General features: G+C 36.3%; 1 protein-coding gene across 2 annotated transcripts in view; it reads left to right on the top strand.

The window, feature by feature from the left end:
- The window catches only part of LOC123531101 (double-stranded RNA-specific adenosine deaminase-like), a 44229-nt gene that overhangs the window by 5105 nt on the left and 20648 nt on the right, over positions 1-18476 (top strand). For both annotated transcript variants that reach the window (XM_053517702.1, XM_053517703.1), the window contains exons 2-9: positions 5118-5253; positions 6435-6558; positions 8010-8185; positions 9127-9274; positions 10742-10893; positions 11725-11875; positions 15375-15564; positions 16170-16263. In XM_053517702.1, coding sequence (XP_053373677.1) covers positions 5118-5253; positions 6435-6558; positions 8010-8185; positions 9127-9274; positions 10742-10893; positions 11725-11875; positions 15375-15564; positions 16170-16263 — 1171 coding nt within the window. The remainder of the gene's footprint in view (positions 1-5117; positions 5254-6434; positions 6559-8009; positions 8186-9126; positions 9275-10741; positions 10894-11724; positions 11876-15374; positions 15565-16169; positions 16264-18476) is intronic.

Here is an 18476-nt window from a genome sequence, read left to right as displayed (position 1 = left end):
CTTTTTTCTACACATAATTTATGATTCATAAACGTGAATTTACATAGTGCGACAGTAAGATCGATTTGCAGGAGTTTGAAATATTTCTCAAATACAAATTCTTACTTGTATATTCTGTAATTGAAACAATACTAGACCAGTTTTGTATACACTGGTCGCTAAGTCTAGAATAAACAATCCTTTTAAATGAGATAAATAAGGGAGTATTTTTATTCAAACCAATGATTAGACACACCCAGATTATTCAAATTATCTCGGACAATGGAGATCCAACTAAAATTGATATTCAGTTTTTCATAGAGAAAAAAAGATGTTTATAAATAATATTGTAAACATCTTCTTTGAAATCAATACTTTAAAACTCTACTTTTCATACTATTAGAAAGTGGAATATTACCAATTCGCTATAAAACATTCAAGTTGGTATGCTGTGCTTCAGATTCAAAATATATTTAAGATATTTCAGTTCAAATAATGTCAGTAATATCATACTTTCGAGCTATAATTATAAAAATAATAGGCGCGACCGTGGTATCATACGGAGGCACAGAGGTGACATAGGTGTTTTTTTTATATACTAATACGTGCGTACGTAATAACTAATACGTGCGCACGTACCAGTATAGAAAAAAACACCAGCGCACAATATTATCAGCGTGAGCTCATGTTGAAGTATACCAGACATCTTGGCTAATAAGTAATACGTTCGCACGTAATATTACATGCGCACGGTAAAATATACACGTACGTGGATGTTTTTTTTTTTTTTTTTTTTAACTAATACGTGCGCACGTTTTAATTATTACAAGTGCGCAGATGTTTTTTTTACTACTCAAAGAAGTATAAAATACTTTATTTTTATAGCTCTTTGTACTACTGTAATAAAGTCACTGCATGATGTTGTTTAATTAACTAGTCTTGCACGTATTAGCTATTTGTATAAAGAATACCTATGTCTTAGTGTAGCTGTAGATGCCTTGATCCGTCAAATTACAAAACTTCTAATTAAGAGAGAGAGAGAGAGAGAAAAAAACAAATAAAAAAGTGCATCTCTCGTGAAGTGAATGGGAATCTGGCCTAGTACCCAGTGATTGGAAAAAAGCCACCGTAGCCCCCGTATTTAAAAAAGGTCCCAAGTCTAAACCTAGCAACTATCGCCCAATTTCCCTAACTTGCATTGCTTCCAAACTCCTTGAACACATTGTTGTTTCCAATCTTATGACCTATTTTGACAAGCATAAGCTACTTAGCCAGTTCCAGCACGGCTTTAGATCAGGTCACAGTTGTGAGACTCAGCTCATTAATTTCACTCAGGAACTTTACAATAACACTGAACAGGGTCAGCAAACAGATGTTATTGTCATGGACTTCTCCAAGGCGTTTGACAAGGTCGATCACATTAGACTAATTTATAAACTACAAAGCCTTGGTGTCAACCCACAAATTACCAAATGGGTCAAATCTTTCCTGTCCAACCGCTCCCAGAAAGTCGCTGTTGATGGTCATTTTTCCAGTGAACTTCCTGTACTGTCTGGAGTTCCCCAGGGGTCTGTTCTTGGGCCATGTCTCTTCCTGGTATATATCAATGACTTACCAGATTCCGTCAAATGTAACGCAAGAATGTTTGCAGATGACACCATAATATACCTTACCATCAACTCCATTTCAGATAGTATATCTCTGCAACAAGACCTGATTAGCTTAGAAACCTGGGAGAAGACATGGTCCATGGAGTTCAACCCGGACAAGTGTGAAGTCCTTAGAATTTTTAGAAAGAAAAATCCTGTAGTCTACCCCTACAAACTTCACAACATAGAGTTAAAAACTTGTGAGGCAGCTAAATACTTAGGCATAACCATTTCCAAAAATCTAAACTGGTCCAAACACATTGACAATATCACTTCCAAAGCAACTTCCACTCTTCGCTTCATACAACGAAATGTCAAAACTGATAATAAAAAGGTCAAAATTGCTGCCTATAACACCTATGTCCGCCCTCAACTTGAGTACTGTTCAAGCGTCTGGCATCCTTGGCAAAAAACCCTCACTAGCAAAGTCGAAAATGTCCAAAGGTCAGCTGCTAGGTACGTCATGTATGACTACAGTTACACCAGTAGTGTTACACAAATGCTGAAAACCTTAGAATGGAATACACTCCAATATAGAAGGTTACACAATTCATTAGTAATGTTTTATAAAATAAGGACCCAGACAGTTGCAGTCGACCAATCTCATCTTATTCCAACTAGAAACCTAAATTACTTAATCCCCATGTCTCACACTCAGTACTTTTCTAACTCCTACTTCCCTAGGACCATCCGACTCTGGAACTCCCTACCAACTCATGTTAAATCTAGCCCCAGTCTCAGTATCTTTAGAGAGAGGCTGGCGGTGGTCAGTATGTAATTCTGTTGCCTCTGTCCCATTTTAACTGTAGCATACTGTCTTTTTTTAGCTTTTATTCTTTTAACATTGTAACATATCAGTTCTTTAACAACTGTTTCTCTGACAGCGCCGCCCAGTGATAGTCGGAAATCGACGGTTGGGTGAAAGATGTAGATGTAGATATTATACTGGCAGCGATTGCCTCCCTTTAATGAAGTACGCCATTTGCAATGCTAGAAAGGCAAGTTCTGTCGGTTTATAATATTCGTGATTAAATCACCATTGTGCGATCGTTTTATTTATCTGTTTGACGTATCTAGGATATATTTTCATTTTCTCAACGTCTATATTGAAAACGAAAGTGTGAGAAACATATTGTTTAAAACCGTATAAAATCAAAAGTGTTGGTAAAATCGGGTATAACATGTTTTCGGACGACATTAAGAATCTCGGTTTTCAGAAATATATAAAACAAATTATGTGTATTTAAAGACAAAAGTTGTTTGTTTCTGTGGCCTTAAGTAATTAGAAGAAAATGCTAAAAACAATAATGCTAAAAACAATGGGTAAAACATTTTTATTATGCAGTGACTGGAGAACCAGAACCGGTTTCCTAGACAGCAAACTTATTCGACTGGAACTGGTTCTCTAGCCAAAGAACTGGCATAGGCTAGGGGAATACAGGCTGACTCGGACCATGGCTGATTCGGCCCAAATTTACTTGGATTATTCGGCCCAAATTGTTCCTGACACTAATATCATGAGTAAAAATAACATTTATGAGTATTAAGTTTAATTTCTGATGCAAAGAATAATTAAAATGCTTATTTAAATGCATAACTGATGCCTTTTACCTTGTCAAAACTTTTTACCTGCTTGTACGATGTATATTTTATAACATGAACGTCGTTACTTCAAGTTAAATCCTATAATCAACATTATTTCCTGAACATTGCTGAATCGATCATCCAAAATATATGGTCCTTATTGACTCGTAAATCAAAGTTTGTGGTCCAAACCAGCCAAAATATATGGTCATTTTCTACTTTTATTCAAAGTATTTGGTCTGAATCAGCCAAAATATTTGGTCCGAATCAGCCTGGGCCGAATCAGCTATGGTCCGAATCAGCCTGTTTCCAGGCTAGGGAACCAGAAGTTTATTTCAGGCTATGCATAAACAGGGGTGTGGAATTCCTATGTCCGACTTGTCCGACTCGGGACTTTTTGACTGCGGACAAGTGAGTTTTCGCATTCCGTTTGTCCGCGGACAAGCACCAATTTTCTGGTTTGAAATGGAAAAAAAGGAAAGAATAATTTAGGAACGCTGAACAGTACTTAAACTTTATGGAGTTTATAAAAGAATTTGATGTACGAAACGGATGTTTCACCCGCCAAGGGCCTCTCGATTTCTCCAGTTTTGGGAAAACCATACTGTGTCTAAATTTAGCAGCTCTTTCTCTGCGTTCTGATTGGTCATGATATCATGATCTCGCGTGATTTTTGCACACGGTAACTTGTCGAATAGAAACTGGAAACGTAAACAATTATCACAATGTGTTGGACAAATTTGTTCAACGGTTACAACTTCGTCTGCCAACAGAAATTAAAGTAAATAGTCAAAACACAATTAAAGAGCTCGCTAGTACGAGTCAGGAAGTTTCATGTTTGTTTTTCTAACAGTCAGAAAGTGCCATGCTTTCTCACATCATGGGTTCACATGGCATGATGAGCAGTCCTTAGGTATTTCTGTTGAATGTTCAACGTCGTGGACGAACACAAGCTAAACTAAAATATCGAAAGCTTATTTTTTGAAACAGCTACAGTACAGTATTACACCTTGTTATGTTCGCTTTTGTTACTACTTGTAGATTATTGTCCAAAATAAAGAATTATTTGCATGCTAAAATGTTGAAAATCCGGACAAGTAAGTTTTGACTGCGGACAAGTAGATTTTTAAGTTTCATTTGTCCGTGGACAAGTGAAAAATATTGGGATTTCCACACCCCTGATAAAGCTGCCGAAATCACATAGTTTCTTTTGGTAAGTATCACCACTGTGTCAGTAACAACTGACTGAATGGAGAAAGAGAATATATGACATAATTCTTCACTTGCGCTATTTTATGTGACCTACCACACTAATTTTGACATAAAGCACTGTTACATCTTCAATTTTTGTCAAAATGCATATGTCTAATAGTAACTTGTGGTAATATTCTCCCGTTGAACATACATGCCATATTTTCAATAAGAGAGATATGCCTCAACAGAGCTTTTTTTAAGGGAGATTTGGGTTATTAAAGGGAGACTTTAATTTGCTCATTTTTACGCGTAAAATAGCCATTTTCATGAAAAAAATTATCAATTTTCCAATATTGAATTGATGAGTGGAGCCAACAGTTGTATACTATAAGAATGCATGCTTATTACCTATATTACTTTACTTAATCCAAAGAAATTCAGAATTCCAAATAACTTTTGCGTAAAACTTTATCAACCTTGCGTAAAAATTTTTACTGCATAGCTGGAAAGATATAAGTTCAGAGATTCAGGAAATAATTGCATTAGTCTCATTCAAAATAAGGAATTGGCACAGGAGGGCTTTGTAATATTTTATGCTAACTGAAACAAGTTTTGAAAGTATAAGCAATAACTCAGATGGGTTAAAAACTGCGATAACTTGAAATAGTTACACCCTTGAATGTTATATGTATAGCTGTATTATTTTTCTAGATATTGACTTGATTATGGCTGGCAGGAAGAATTTGAACAAGAATGCTATAAGTGCATTTGAGGAGTATGGAGTACAGCATAGACAACCGCCAAAGGTCGAAGTCGTATCTACAAGTGGTCCCCCACACAGACCTATGTATGTGTTTGGTTTGTAATAATAAAGTAAAACATGTATTCAATATTTGATCTTAAACATATCTCAGGAAAGTTTGTTTTTAAAATTGCGGCTACAAATGTGGTACATGCGACTTACTTTGTCACAAAAGAATTTATAAGTTTTCTGAACAACAGTTGTGGAAGTTTAGATTGACAGTTACTGGCTAGCGTCTTACAACCGGACACTTCTGGAATATTTTCACAATAACTAGAGAAATAGTTATATCTAGTAGTTTAAATTTCATGTGAACAAAGCTAGGATCTCCTCCCAACTAAAGACCTAACTTGTTAACTTCTAAAATTAGGTCATGTACTTTTTCGACGCATTAACGAATGGCAACCGAATCATGTTGTTTTAAGGTCTAATATTACCATGTTTCTGTACAGCTGCTGAGCGTGGTGTCACTTTATTGCATTTACATTCAACATTAAATTAAACTTTTATTTTCAACCAAGGGAAAGTAGTCATACAGTAAGTCATAGAATTGTACAAATTACCTCTCTTGAAACGATGATTTGATCGTATCTGTCCCGAAAAATCTTTTAAAATTTCACTGTTTGATGCGGATATTTTGATATGAAAATGTGTTTTAGAGTGTATTAAAATCATGCACTAAATTATCAGATCTGTATTTCCGGGTTTAAGTGTTTACTAAACCATGCAGCATTTCTTGTAAAATAGTTAAATTTAACTGTTGTATCTTCGCTTTGTTGTTGAAAATCAAGTGTCCATTTGTTCGTAAACAGATAAGCAAGGTTAAAGACAGAAATTAGGCATTTACGGGACTGTCCAGATTGGTGGTCGTCCGGATTTGGTGGTCGCCAGCCAGTATAGGTTCTTCATTTGATGATTTTACTTTCATGTTTTAATGGTTATATTCATCTATTTTCACACCACTAGGATAACAGACATATTTATAGATACATGTAGTTTCAAAATGACACAGTGACAGTTGAATATGTTTGTTGAAATTTATTTAGTCCGTGGACATTCCTTCTTGAAAAAAATATACAAGTACTAGAGATAAAATGACAACACCACCAGAGGGTGTTTTTATACCTTTGTTAATGTAGTGAAAATGGTGCATGCTTTTACTGAATATAACATGTAAATTATTTATCAAAGTTCTGACCTACTTGAGTTTTTTTGCCATTTTGTAGATTTATTGCTGTAGCTAGGCTTGGTGGTTCAGAAGTGTGCAGTGAGCAAGGACATTCCAAACATGAGGCTAGGATAAAGGCAGCTGAGCGAGCTCTGCAGATGTTGAGCATACAAAGCATACAGGTACCATACAACATCTGTTAACAGTACCTTTGATGATTTATCGTAACTATTTATCCTCACCTGCGGCCTCCGTGGTCACAGACTTTAACCCTTATCATGCTAAACATGATTGGTTCTGCCTTTGTGTCCAGTGCAGATCATGATCAGCCTGCACATCCATACAGTCTGATCATGATCTGCACTGTTTGCCATTCAATTAGTATTGTTTTTGGTAAGCACTTTTTAGACAGTTAATGGTACTGTCCAAATTGAAAGATGGACAAGTTCATAATAGAAATTTAGCAGGGCAAGGGTTAAATCACTTGAGATTAGCCTGGCCTGTGGTGTAGAATTCTTTCATATAATGAGGAAGCCATCCAGCTGAGTTACTGAGGGTTGATACTTATATCCAGGGCCCAGTTGTTCGAAACTTTAACCGGCTGTTAAACTAACCGCTGGTTAAATTATGATTCAAAACACTAGTCTTGATGGGAGAATCTAGTATGATGTTTTGATTTTATTGTAAAGATTTTTCAAAGTTCATAATTCTTAACTCATACATTCGTATTTCTAAGTCTTCTAAAATGTCGAAAAATAACCATAAAAAAATAAATCAACCGTTAGCTTAATTGCCTGTTAAAGTTTTGAACAACTGGGCCCAGATGGACCATCCGTAATGAAATAACACCTGAAGGGCACCTGGGGTCTTCCTTTGCCATGAAAAGAGGTTTTAGAGGGGGTCTAGGGTCATGTCCCCTCAGAAAAGTTTTGACAAGTATACTTTAATGTAATCTGACATATATTTGACATAGTTTGAGCATGAATTTTGATTTCAGAAAGGTGAAATTGACTAGGTTTGACTGGTCTCATAGGTTTTTAGTTCGACTGGTCTCCTTTTCCACCACTTCTGCAATTATATAGCCATATTAGTTTTGATAAGTATTTACTGATGATAGCGGAGTGAAGCGATTCTAAAATTTAAACTTAATTGACTGAAGTATCAGTTTTAGGCCATCAAAAATGTATTTTTTTAGGGGGTGGGGTAGGGGACGGGATAGGGTGGGGGAGGGAATGGGGGCTGCTCTCACTGTGCACATTTCCACTGGATCCTCCTTTTACAGCAGGGTATTGTGCAATTGCATACTGCTACAAATAGAAATTGTCATCTTGATTTGACTGAAAAGTGTTTGGAAAGGTAGTAAACTGGAACACACTCACACCCTTGTACAATACACTTAAGTGTTTATCATACTGGACACGATAGATTCTGCCTTTGCGACCAGTGTTGATCATGATCAGCCTGCACATCCGTGCAGTCTGATTATGATCTGCACTGTTCGCTATTCAGCTAGTAACTTTTTGGTAAGCACCCCTTTTAACAGTTAATGGTACTGTCTAAGTTTTAAGGTGGGACATGTTCATTATAGAAATTTATCAGGGTAAGGGTTAATTGTTTATCATTATTGTTGCAGGATGGTGGCGCTACAGGAGAGGACGAGGTCAGTTCTACCCAGTCATCAGATGAGGATATCTCCAATCCTGTACCATACAAAGACCCTGTATCAGCCCTCATGGAGTTTGCACAGTTTGCTAAACAGGAAGTCAGCTTTGATCTCATCTCACAAGAGGGACCTCCTCATATGCCGATGTAAGTTTGAGTCTCATTTATGGTTTATTTAAATTAACCAAACTTCTGTGTATTTGACTTGGGCTTTTTGTAAATTGAAGTCATGCTTATTACCTACTGGTTTATCTTAAAGCCTCATAATGACTTTGTTTAAATGTGCTGCCACATTTTCCTTTAGGAACATTAATGTCTTGTTAAATCCTATTTCTGATAATTACTTCCTTTAACATTTAGTCAAGGTTTTGAATATTGCTGAATAAACGAGAATGTTTTAATGAATCTATTGTTTTTATTACCTCCCTTTATGGCTCTAACAATACCAGTTCATGTGTAATTTACTGTGGTGTAAGCATGCATAACATCTATTTGGAAAGATGAAATTTAAAAGCGTTATGGACCTTTAATTTGTTTTTATATTCAGTAGATTTACATTGGAGACCATTTTGAAGACATTAATGGCCAGGAAACTCAGATTTTGCAACCTTTTAACTTTTGATGTTAATATGTTTTCATTTTGTGGTGTTTATTTCGCTTGTAAAGAGAAAATTTGAAATGAAAAAAGAGAATATCATAGTAACTGTTGTATTTAAGTACAGTGCAATGACTAAATTTTATGCGCTTGCAATTTTTTGGTTTGGGCAATTGAGATCTTTTCATGAGAAATATAGATGTAAATGTGGATTTCAACTTTTAACAATTGTTTTTTTTTTTGTTATTTATTTTATTGATTGACTCAAGTGCTGCTCAACTGCACAATTCTCAAAAATTAGTTAAAAAAAAACAATAAGAATTTCACAGTATTACAGATTTTGCAAGAATAAAAGTTTTGAATTTTCATATATAGAATACGAATGCTTTATTTCCATGGAAATAATGGTATTTTCCCCTACATTGACTAATCTTGTTTTGAATAGAACTAATAACTGTACTTGTGTTAGAAAGATAGATCCTGTCCATTTCAGATTTACAATGGCTGTGAAACTAGGTACTCGGGTGTGTCCGACTGTGAAGGGGGGAAGTGCAAAGGAAACCAAAAAACGTGCTGCCTGTATGGCCCTTAATATGTTAAAGAAGGAAGGTGCTCTGCAGGCTCTATTCCCTGATACAAAGGTAGGTGCGATAAAAATACATAGTCCAAGTTTCCAGTGTAGCAAAAATAGTCGACAAATGGCCGCAGCTGGAAAGGATGGAATAACTTATTTTAAGTCCAGCCGGTTGCTGGTTTCATATTTACTGTTCAAACATACAGTTTAGGTCCACACAACTAGAAACATATCAGTTTACATTTATCATGCAGCACTGAACACACTATCCAGGACATCATCTGCTCACTGGAATGAGATTTATACAAGTCACGCACTGTTACTGAGTAAAAGTGTAAACAATGGACTTTATGTGAATGAATGAATGAATGAATGAATAAATGACTGAATTCAAATGCATGAATAAATGAATGAATAACTGAATTCAGTTGAATGAATGAATTGAATGAGTGAGAGAGAGAATGAATAGATGAGTGAATGAATAAATGAATGAATGACAGCCAGTCTGGGTCAAAATAATGAATGACAGCAAATGCTTATGACTTTGTGTGATGCAGAGAGGTATAAAGTTTGTAACTGTGATTTCCTATTGACTGAAATTCTCTTGAAACATGTAAACGATTGCTGAAATCTGGACAAAGCTGGCTCTCTTTCCATTTTACCAGCTGTTGAAAGGGAAAATATAAAACATTCCGTATAAGTTAAATTTTATTGGTACTGCCAGTTAGTTAGTTAATACTCCAAAAAACATGACAGAGAAATTTGGACAGTTTTGATCATTTTAAAATGTTACAAAAATTAGATTTTATTTTTTTCTTAACATGAAAACTGCTGTTACCTAATAGAGTCGATACATCAATTATCAAGTTCTTGGAGAATGCTATAGTCACAAAATTGTTCTAGTTCATGTAATACAGTTGTGGGAATAATTTCACATTTACACTACCTAGCTATGGACTGTGCTGTTAAAGCAAAGTGGTAGAGTGTCTGCCTTGGGTATGAGAGGTCCTGAGTTTGAGTCCGTGTCAGAACTTAAATATTTACAGTCTGTTACAACATATATTTGAAGGTTGTTGGACTGTCCCAGTTGTTCTGTAGTTTTAGCGATTAGTATAATGGACTATAGTGAAACAAAATGCCTAGCCTTTTTTTTCTTTTTTCACTTTTTTTATTTTGTTAAAAAAAACTATTATATTTAGATCTGACCAATTACCACATGTTATCTTGGAGTAGTAGAAGCAGGTATTTTTCAGTGTACTACTATAGTGCAACGTTGGAGAAAATTTAGATGTATCAGAAATTACATTTTCTTTCTATCAAAAAACAGCCCACCCACTTAGCTTAGTTTTCAGCAAACAGTTTAGTACTGGTACAGAATCCAGGATTACTTCTTGTTGTTACATAACTGAAATACTACTGAAAAGTGCTCCTAAACCTAAAGTAATAACAAAAAAAACCTATAAAAAAATACACTAAATAACTTACTAAGACGGGCATTCTCAGTGTCTACTGTTTCGTATATTTTATTTTCTAGTCATCAGCGATACCTGTTGGTAAAATCAAGACAAAATCAACTCTAGGTATACCAGGAAAGAACCCAGTCAGCGTGCTTAATGAATATGCTCAGAAATCTAGTACCAGGCTGAGATTTGAGTCCAGTAAAACAGGACCCCCACATAAACCTGTGTAAGTATTACCATGATGGTGAAAGATGCAGATAATATAATCATTGACTGTAGGCAAAAAACTGTGAGATGATTTAACATTTTGCATCTTCAGAAGAGGACAATAATTCATGGATTCCAAGTTTTAAAGATACAGTAATTGTGAATTTGTTTGTTTACTGTACCCCCCAAACAACAAAGTTGTGAGGATGGTATACAGGTTGTCTGTCTGTCTGCAGACACAATCTTGTGCACACCAACTCTCCTCATCCCCTTGACACAATTTAATGAAACTTCACACAAATGATCAGTAACAACAGAAGTTGTGCATGGTGCATGCTAGGTTCTTTCAGAAAAATATTCTGCAGAGTTATGGGACTTTGTTTTTTTTACCATACTATATGTATAGAGTCTATATACATACAGTCCACGTAATTATACAATCTTGTGCATGTGATATTGCCATGTACTGTGTCAGTACATTCATCACCTTCAATGATAGTTCTATACTGGTACTATAATTATGGCAATATTGCTTCTTGTGACATATTTGACCTACAGCTATGAAACTTAAATTGAATTTAGATCACCGTAACTCTGGAACCCATGATGGGAACTTGCCAGTTTTCGAAAAGAACCAAGATATTATGCCAATATAAGTTTAAAATAAATTTGTATCCGACCCTTAACAAATTCTTAAATACGAAAATACGGCCCTTATCTGGAGCTCTGGTTTTGCGTTGGGATGCCTAAGTGTTGCAAATATAGTACCATAATAAGTTGTAAAATGAGAAAGTATTAAGTACTTTTTGTTTTCAGATCATGTTTATATGATACAATGAATTTTATTCAGATTTAATGTGTGGGCTATACTAGGGGAGGAGAGTTTCCCAACTGTGAAAGCTGCAAGCAAGAAAGAAGGAAATGTTCAGGCTGCAGAGACTGTGCTTAAAATTCTAGAAGAGAGAGGACAGTACACAATGCCAAAGGCTGTTTCTGGACAGGTTACATTTTTGTCATAATTTTGTCAATATAAATGGTGTTAGAGGCATATAGATGTGCCATTCTGTGTTCAGCTACATTTTAGTTGGAATATATATACTGAACTTGTAAAATTAGTTGAGATTGCCATATTCTCACCTGTGCTATTTACAGCTGAAACTCTATAACCTTGAATTCACTTATCGCAAAATGCTTCCTATCTCGAAGACATTTTCAAGTCCCATCCTGAAAAAAAAAAATGTGCACATATCATTATTTTAAGTTGAATTTGGTTATCTTAAAGTAAAACAGTTGATCTCTTTGAATTTGAGATACCAGTGTTTAAACTGTAAATGTTTTCAAGTTGTCAAAGATTATTTGGAAAGAAGAAACACCTTTACCTGTTTGTGTCTCTTCTTGGGTATGGATTTAGTACCTAAAATTTGCTATTGTTGGTCTTGAGCTTGAACACAGTGTTTTTCCTTGAGCAAGGAATATTGAAATATACCTGTACAAACATTTAATTTTATGGCCATGAAATTCAATGGTTTTTGCCAAAACAGCAATTTTATGGGATATGAATTTGTGGATTTTAACTTAGGGATAATATACACCTAAGGCCAAAAGTTCTGCACGGGTTTTAGAAGTGCAATAACTTTTTCAAATTTTGACAAATTGTCTTAAAACCGGTTTTATTTCAATTCCTACACAAATATACACGTTATTGTTGTAAAAATTCAAGTAAGCGACAATGTCTCGGTTGAGTGGTCATGGTGAGCACGAATTTCACGTGCAATGTACAACGTGTAGATTCACAATGTAATTTTGAGTTTTTATGCTTATCTTGCTTTGACTAAACCTGACACGTCATTCGCCAGTGCATATCTTTAATTTATCTTGACGTTAACGTCACAATGAAACTCTCAAATGAGGAACGTATGCGCGCTATAGGCCAGTTGCAAGGTGGGATCACTGCGGCCCAAGTTGCAAGAAACTTTGGAGTTCACGAACATACCATTCGTCGTCCAAGACAATGATACAGCGTTACCGGGAGAGTAAACGACCGTCGACGTACAGAATGTCCACGTGAAACTACACGTCAGCAGGACAGGTGGATAGTTTTAACTCATCTACGAAGACCTTTTGAAGTTCCTATTTATACTGCTAGGATCACGCCAGGCAGGACCCGTCGTCATGTGAGCGCGTGTACGATTCGACGTCGTCTACGTGAAGTTGGAGTACGTGCAAGACGACCATATTGTGGCGTCCGTTTGACACCTAGGCACCGTCGGAATCGTAATGACTTTGCTAGACGTCATCAAAGATGGCCATTACAACGTTGGCGTCACATCCTCTTTACTGACGAGTGCAAATTTCAGACTGATTTCAACAACAGACGTCAGTACGTTTACCGACGTCATAATAGAGGTTCGCCAACGCCTGTGTCATGGAACAAGATCGTTTCGGTGGCCCAAGTACAATGGTATGGGCTGGATTTACGTACCATGGGAAAACACGTTTTTTTTTTGATAACGTTAACCCTGGAGCTAGACGACGTGGCCTAACAGCTCAGCGTTTCGTCGATGAAGTTTTACGTCCTGTTGTCGTCCCATACATGCGGCGGAATCCTGGACTCGTTCTACAACAAGATAATAAACCTTCCCATTCAGCGAGGTTGAGAAGAAATTTCCTGGGTCAAAATAACATCGACTTTATTGATCCATGGCCTGCCATGAGCCCGGACTTGAACCCAATAGAGCACGTCTGGGCGGACCTGAAGCTTAAACTCCGTGACAACAATCTCCATAATGCAGTGGAATTAAGGAACTTTCTCCAGCGTGAATGAGCTGCTTTGGATCAGCGATTCTTGCAGACACTTGTTTCTTCTCTGAGAAGAAGATGTACAGCCGTATGCAATGCAGGCGGTGGACATACCCGTTATTAGCGGGGATTAAGTTCAGATGTACTTGAAATTGAAGTGATAAACTGATTTTGGTGGTAGTGTTAACAAAAGCTGCATAAAATGTTTTTAATGGATAAATTTTGTTCTAATTTGGGATTATTGTGTGAAAATGAATTCGTTTGGGTATCAAATTAAAATACAGGTAAAACGGATACGTTAATTTATTTTATTTTACTTTTTATGCACCGTGCAGAACTTATGGCCTTAAGTGTATATAGAATGAATGAAAATTTTATTTCATTATTAGGATCTTATATCAAAGTCATGGATTGATGCAACCACCAAGTCAATAAAAAAAATTGTCCCCATAAATATTAATGATTTAGTTGTATGCACCTGTCTACTGGGTTGAAAATAGATCTTGATAAATTAATGATAATACAAGTTAAAGCATAGCAAAAGTTCCTTCTAGGGCACATCTATATAAATATACATGTATAATGATCATCTTGTAAATTTTGGTTGCAATGTCTGTTTAAAATATGTGGAACCCTAGAATAGGATGTATTGACAAGACCATTTTTCCATATTGACATTCCGTATCACCCTTTTAAGTACCCCGGGGGAGGGGGTAATACATTTTGCACCAAGGGGGCATTTAATTCTGCACCAAAATACAAAAAAAAAAAAAAACACTAAAATTTTGAAAAAGATCTATTTCGTTTTCTATTGCCTGAAAAATACCAAGTCCGCTATTTCCCAGTGTGTACTCTAACATAAGTTGTTAAATCCAACAACAAAGTAAATCCATTACCACTTTCAGTTGAGTAAATACGGCAGTTAAGAAACACTGGCTGTACACATTGACCTGATTTAAACTCAGTCCGAAAATGTCCATGTGTTACTGATAAAGTGTGAAAAGTTTATAGAGGTGACAGCAGACTATGAGAGTAGGGAACATTAAAAGTGAATAGTGGACATTTTCCGAACTTGTTTTTCAACTAACATGTAAAATGGATATTTAACGGAAGTGTTTGATTTTAATCAGTTACTTTTTGCCCGACTCCTTCACCTCTTCAAAGCTGGTAAGTCATTTTTGTGCTAGATATATGGTGGGATCCTGATGTAAGAGTGATTTGATGCCCTAACAGGTTACGACCTCGCACACAACAAACTTAGTGGTCATTGATTTAGTAATTTAGTAGTATCTGCCCTAAATCTCGTGAATGTGACATCCGGGCATATGATTCGTGAACTTGTTGCACACAATGAGAGGGTTGCAGTGGGGTTTATTATCACATATTAAACATGCATTCAAAGGTAACGACATATTTTAACCTTTGTGACAAATGAGATGTTTGACCTGTTTCAACAACACCACTTTCCCATCCTTAGGTTTAGTAATGTGTAATCTGCAGAGCGCGTTCAGCCAGAGAGTCACCTCAATTAGGGAAAAATAATTCTAATGTCAGAGGTTATTGCTTTATTGCTAAGGTCACTTAGTTTGACTAGCCGGCCTATAATTACAACAGCTTTCGAGATCAGTTGCTCAGTCATGTGTGACTTATTGAATCTTAATCTTCTCGAGAGAAGGAACAATCCTTTATATTTGCTTTCAGCTCACACTTAACAACAGCATCATGCCAGCTACACACACCCACCATGACAGAGTAGCTTGCGCGGCTGTGCGTAAAGTTGATGAACTGTTGCTGCAGACACCAGAATCTCTGGTTGGTAGAAAAGTCATTGCCGCCATTGTAATGAGGGATGAAGAGCAAGGACTATATCGAGTGGTCAGTGTTGGTTCAGGTATGACAGTGTGACTCCAGTTTACTCCAGTTTACAACATTATGACAGTTATTAATTTGATCTTCATGCAACTGAAAAAATGTAGTTCATATTATAGATTTTCAGACAGCAGGTTGTAAGGATTGCCTGACCAAGATGAGTGCACTTGGTTTTTAATATTAGAGTTGCAGGTTCGTGTGTGATTGAATACATTGTATGATTACTTTGGTGAAGGTATTTACAAGATTCCATTAATTTAAACCAAACTCTTTGATTAATTTCAAAATGCTGTAGGTCTGTTAATAGCAATATTGAGACTTTGTTGTCATTTTATTCGTCTTGAAAAGCTCTATCTGTTTGCAGTTTTTACATCTTTATAGAACCAATTAATATGATAAAAAATTGTGAATCCAAAAAGGCCTTTATCTGTTTAACAGTCAACTTTTTGAAAATGTAATCTTGTTTTACTGAGAATGCCAAACATTGACATTAGCATTTAGGAATAAAGTCAACAAAGTGTTTATTCTGTCAGAAGTAAATTTTAGTATTCAGTATGTGTTAACTGTTCTATGCATTTCATTTTCAGTAATCAAGTCTCAAAGAATATTTAAATTTCAATATTTCAGGTAACAGATGTGTTAAAGGTAGTCACATAACAGATGATGGGACTGTACTTCATGATTCACATGCAGAAGTGTTAGCCAGGAGAGGATTTAAAAGGTAATCTTTACAGGAAATGTTTGTCATGGTATAAGACTAAGGTCCTGATTATTTAAACTCGGAGAAATATTTGCAGCCAGACTGTGTGTCTCAAACCTGGGGCCTCAGAATACTCTTCTGATGGGCTACCAACCAAGCTACCTGACTGCCACACACTATGTTGGAATAATTACGTCTATAATGTGACGTGTTGTCCTCAAAAGCATATTTTCTTACATTTTTTTTCAGGAGGTCGACCTATTCCTCTTGTCACATATTTTCATGTATCTTAGGTAGATTTCCAGTATTTCTGGGAACTTTCTGTATTTTACCAATTTTGAATACTTATTCCCATATTTTTAAATTTCCTTTGTGCCATAATATAGTGTATATCCTTTCTGCACCTGTAAAGTAATAAAACATATTAGTGTCTGATGGCCCTTTCACACTTCCATAGAATCAGCATTTATTACATAAAATTCAGTTTGAAAATATTTCTGAAATGTCTTTGTCTGCAGCTCTCAAATAAGGAAATTTCTTACATACGAGGCATATACTGACACTTTCTGACAACATCAAAAAGGACCAGTGTTCCCACTCAGATTTTTTTTCAGGGGTAAGGTACAAAAATGGGGGGTAAAACACAAATTTTGGGGGTATGAAAATTCAAGATGCTCATCACTATCCTGATGTCTAACAAGTGCTGACCGTTGAAAATTTTTACAACCCGTGATGAAATTACTAGCTTAACTTCTAACATTAGGTTTTGAACAAGTCAAACAGTGCATAGTTCCTTTCTCGGAATCAAATTTCAGCCAGGAAAACTCAGACAACCACTTATTTTGAAAACGTTTAGGGTACTTTTTGGGGATTTTAGAACAAGAAGTGTCTGTACTGGTCGACGGCTGACACTCTTCACTCGATCCTTGCCGAGCATCATGTGTTTGTGCGTCTTTTGCCGTGAAGCCAAACGCTGAAAGCTTCGACTGCGACACTTTTGCCGACGAGACAGTTCCCAGGGACCCGGATGTAGATCGGTAACCGTTTAATAAGTGTACATTCATTTACCAATGCGTTAAAAGATACAACCCGTCTACATTTTTTGACGTCGGAGAGCTGTAAGCCAGTCGATTCGCAGATGACGCACTGCGGCAGTATTTCCAAGGTTTATTTTTGTACACATAGCGTAGGATTCCAGCTTAGCGGATTCATCCCTGGCAGTTTCGTACGCGCGCGATCTCGCACCGGGTAAAAAATACTTGTGTGAATTTTATTTTTATTACGTGATTTACATAGTATTTTACAAGAGTGGGAACTCTGAGGACGTTTTGAATTATTTGACTAACTTCCAAAAATCTCCTTATAACCTTGCTCTGTAACGGGCCCCTGTGGGATTTTTTTTTTTTTCTGAGTTCAATTTTTTTTTCGTACACGAATAGCTGACATGTTGTGCTAAAGCCCAGGTATTTGCAAATTGTTAAAAATTTACTTCATATTCGCAAAGAAAAAAAGAAGACCATGCGCATACATTTAGACAAGGTAACCCCTGCATGACCCCTGACTATTGCCCAATGCAAATGCGACTTTTGTTAGCTCACCTGTCACAAAGTGACAAGGTGAGCTTTTGTGATTGCGTGGCGTCTGTCGTGCGTCCGTCCGTAAACTTTTGCTTGTGACCACTCTGGAGGTCACATTTTTCATGGGATCTTTATGAAAGTTGGTCAGACTGTTTATCTTGATGATATCTAGGTCAAGTTTGAAACTGGGTCAAGTGCGATCGAAAACTAGGTCAGTAGGTCTAAAAATAGAAAAACCTTGTGACCTCTTTAGAGGCCATACTTTTCAATGGATCTTGATAAAAATTGGTCAGAATGTTTACCTTGATGATATCTAAATCAAGTTCGAAATTGGGTCACGTGCCCTCAAAAACTAGGTCAGTAGGTCAAATAATAGAAAAACCTTGTGACCTCTCTAGAGGCCATATTTTTCATGGGATCTGTATGAAAGTTGGTTTGAATGTTCATCTTAATGATATCGAGGTCAAGTTCGAAACTGGGTCAGCTGCGGTCAAAAACTAGGTCAGTAGGTCTAAAAATAGAAAAACCTTGTGACCTCTCTAGAGGCCGTACTTTTCAATGGATCTTCATGAAAATTGGTCAGAATGTTCACCTTGATGATATCTAGGTCAAGTTTGAAACTGGGTCACATGCCTTCAAAAACTAGGTCAGTAGGTC

Source organism: Mercenaria mercenaria, chromosome 11 (assembly GCF_021730395.1).
Source record: "Mercenaria mercenaria strain notata chromosome 11, MADL_Memer_1, whole genome shotgun sequence".
NCBI classification, from domain to species: Eukaryota; Metazoa; Mollusca; class Bivalvia; order Venerida; family Veneridae; genus Mercenaria; species Mercenaria mercenaria.
This window is presented reverse-complemented; position numbering and strand designations above follow the sequence as displayed.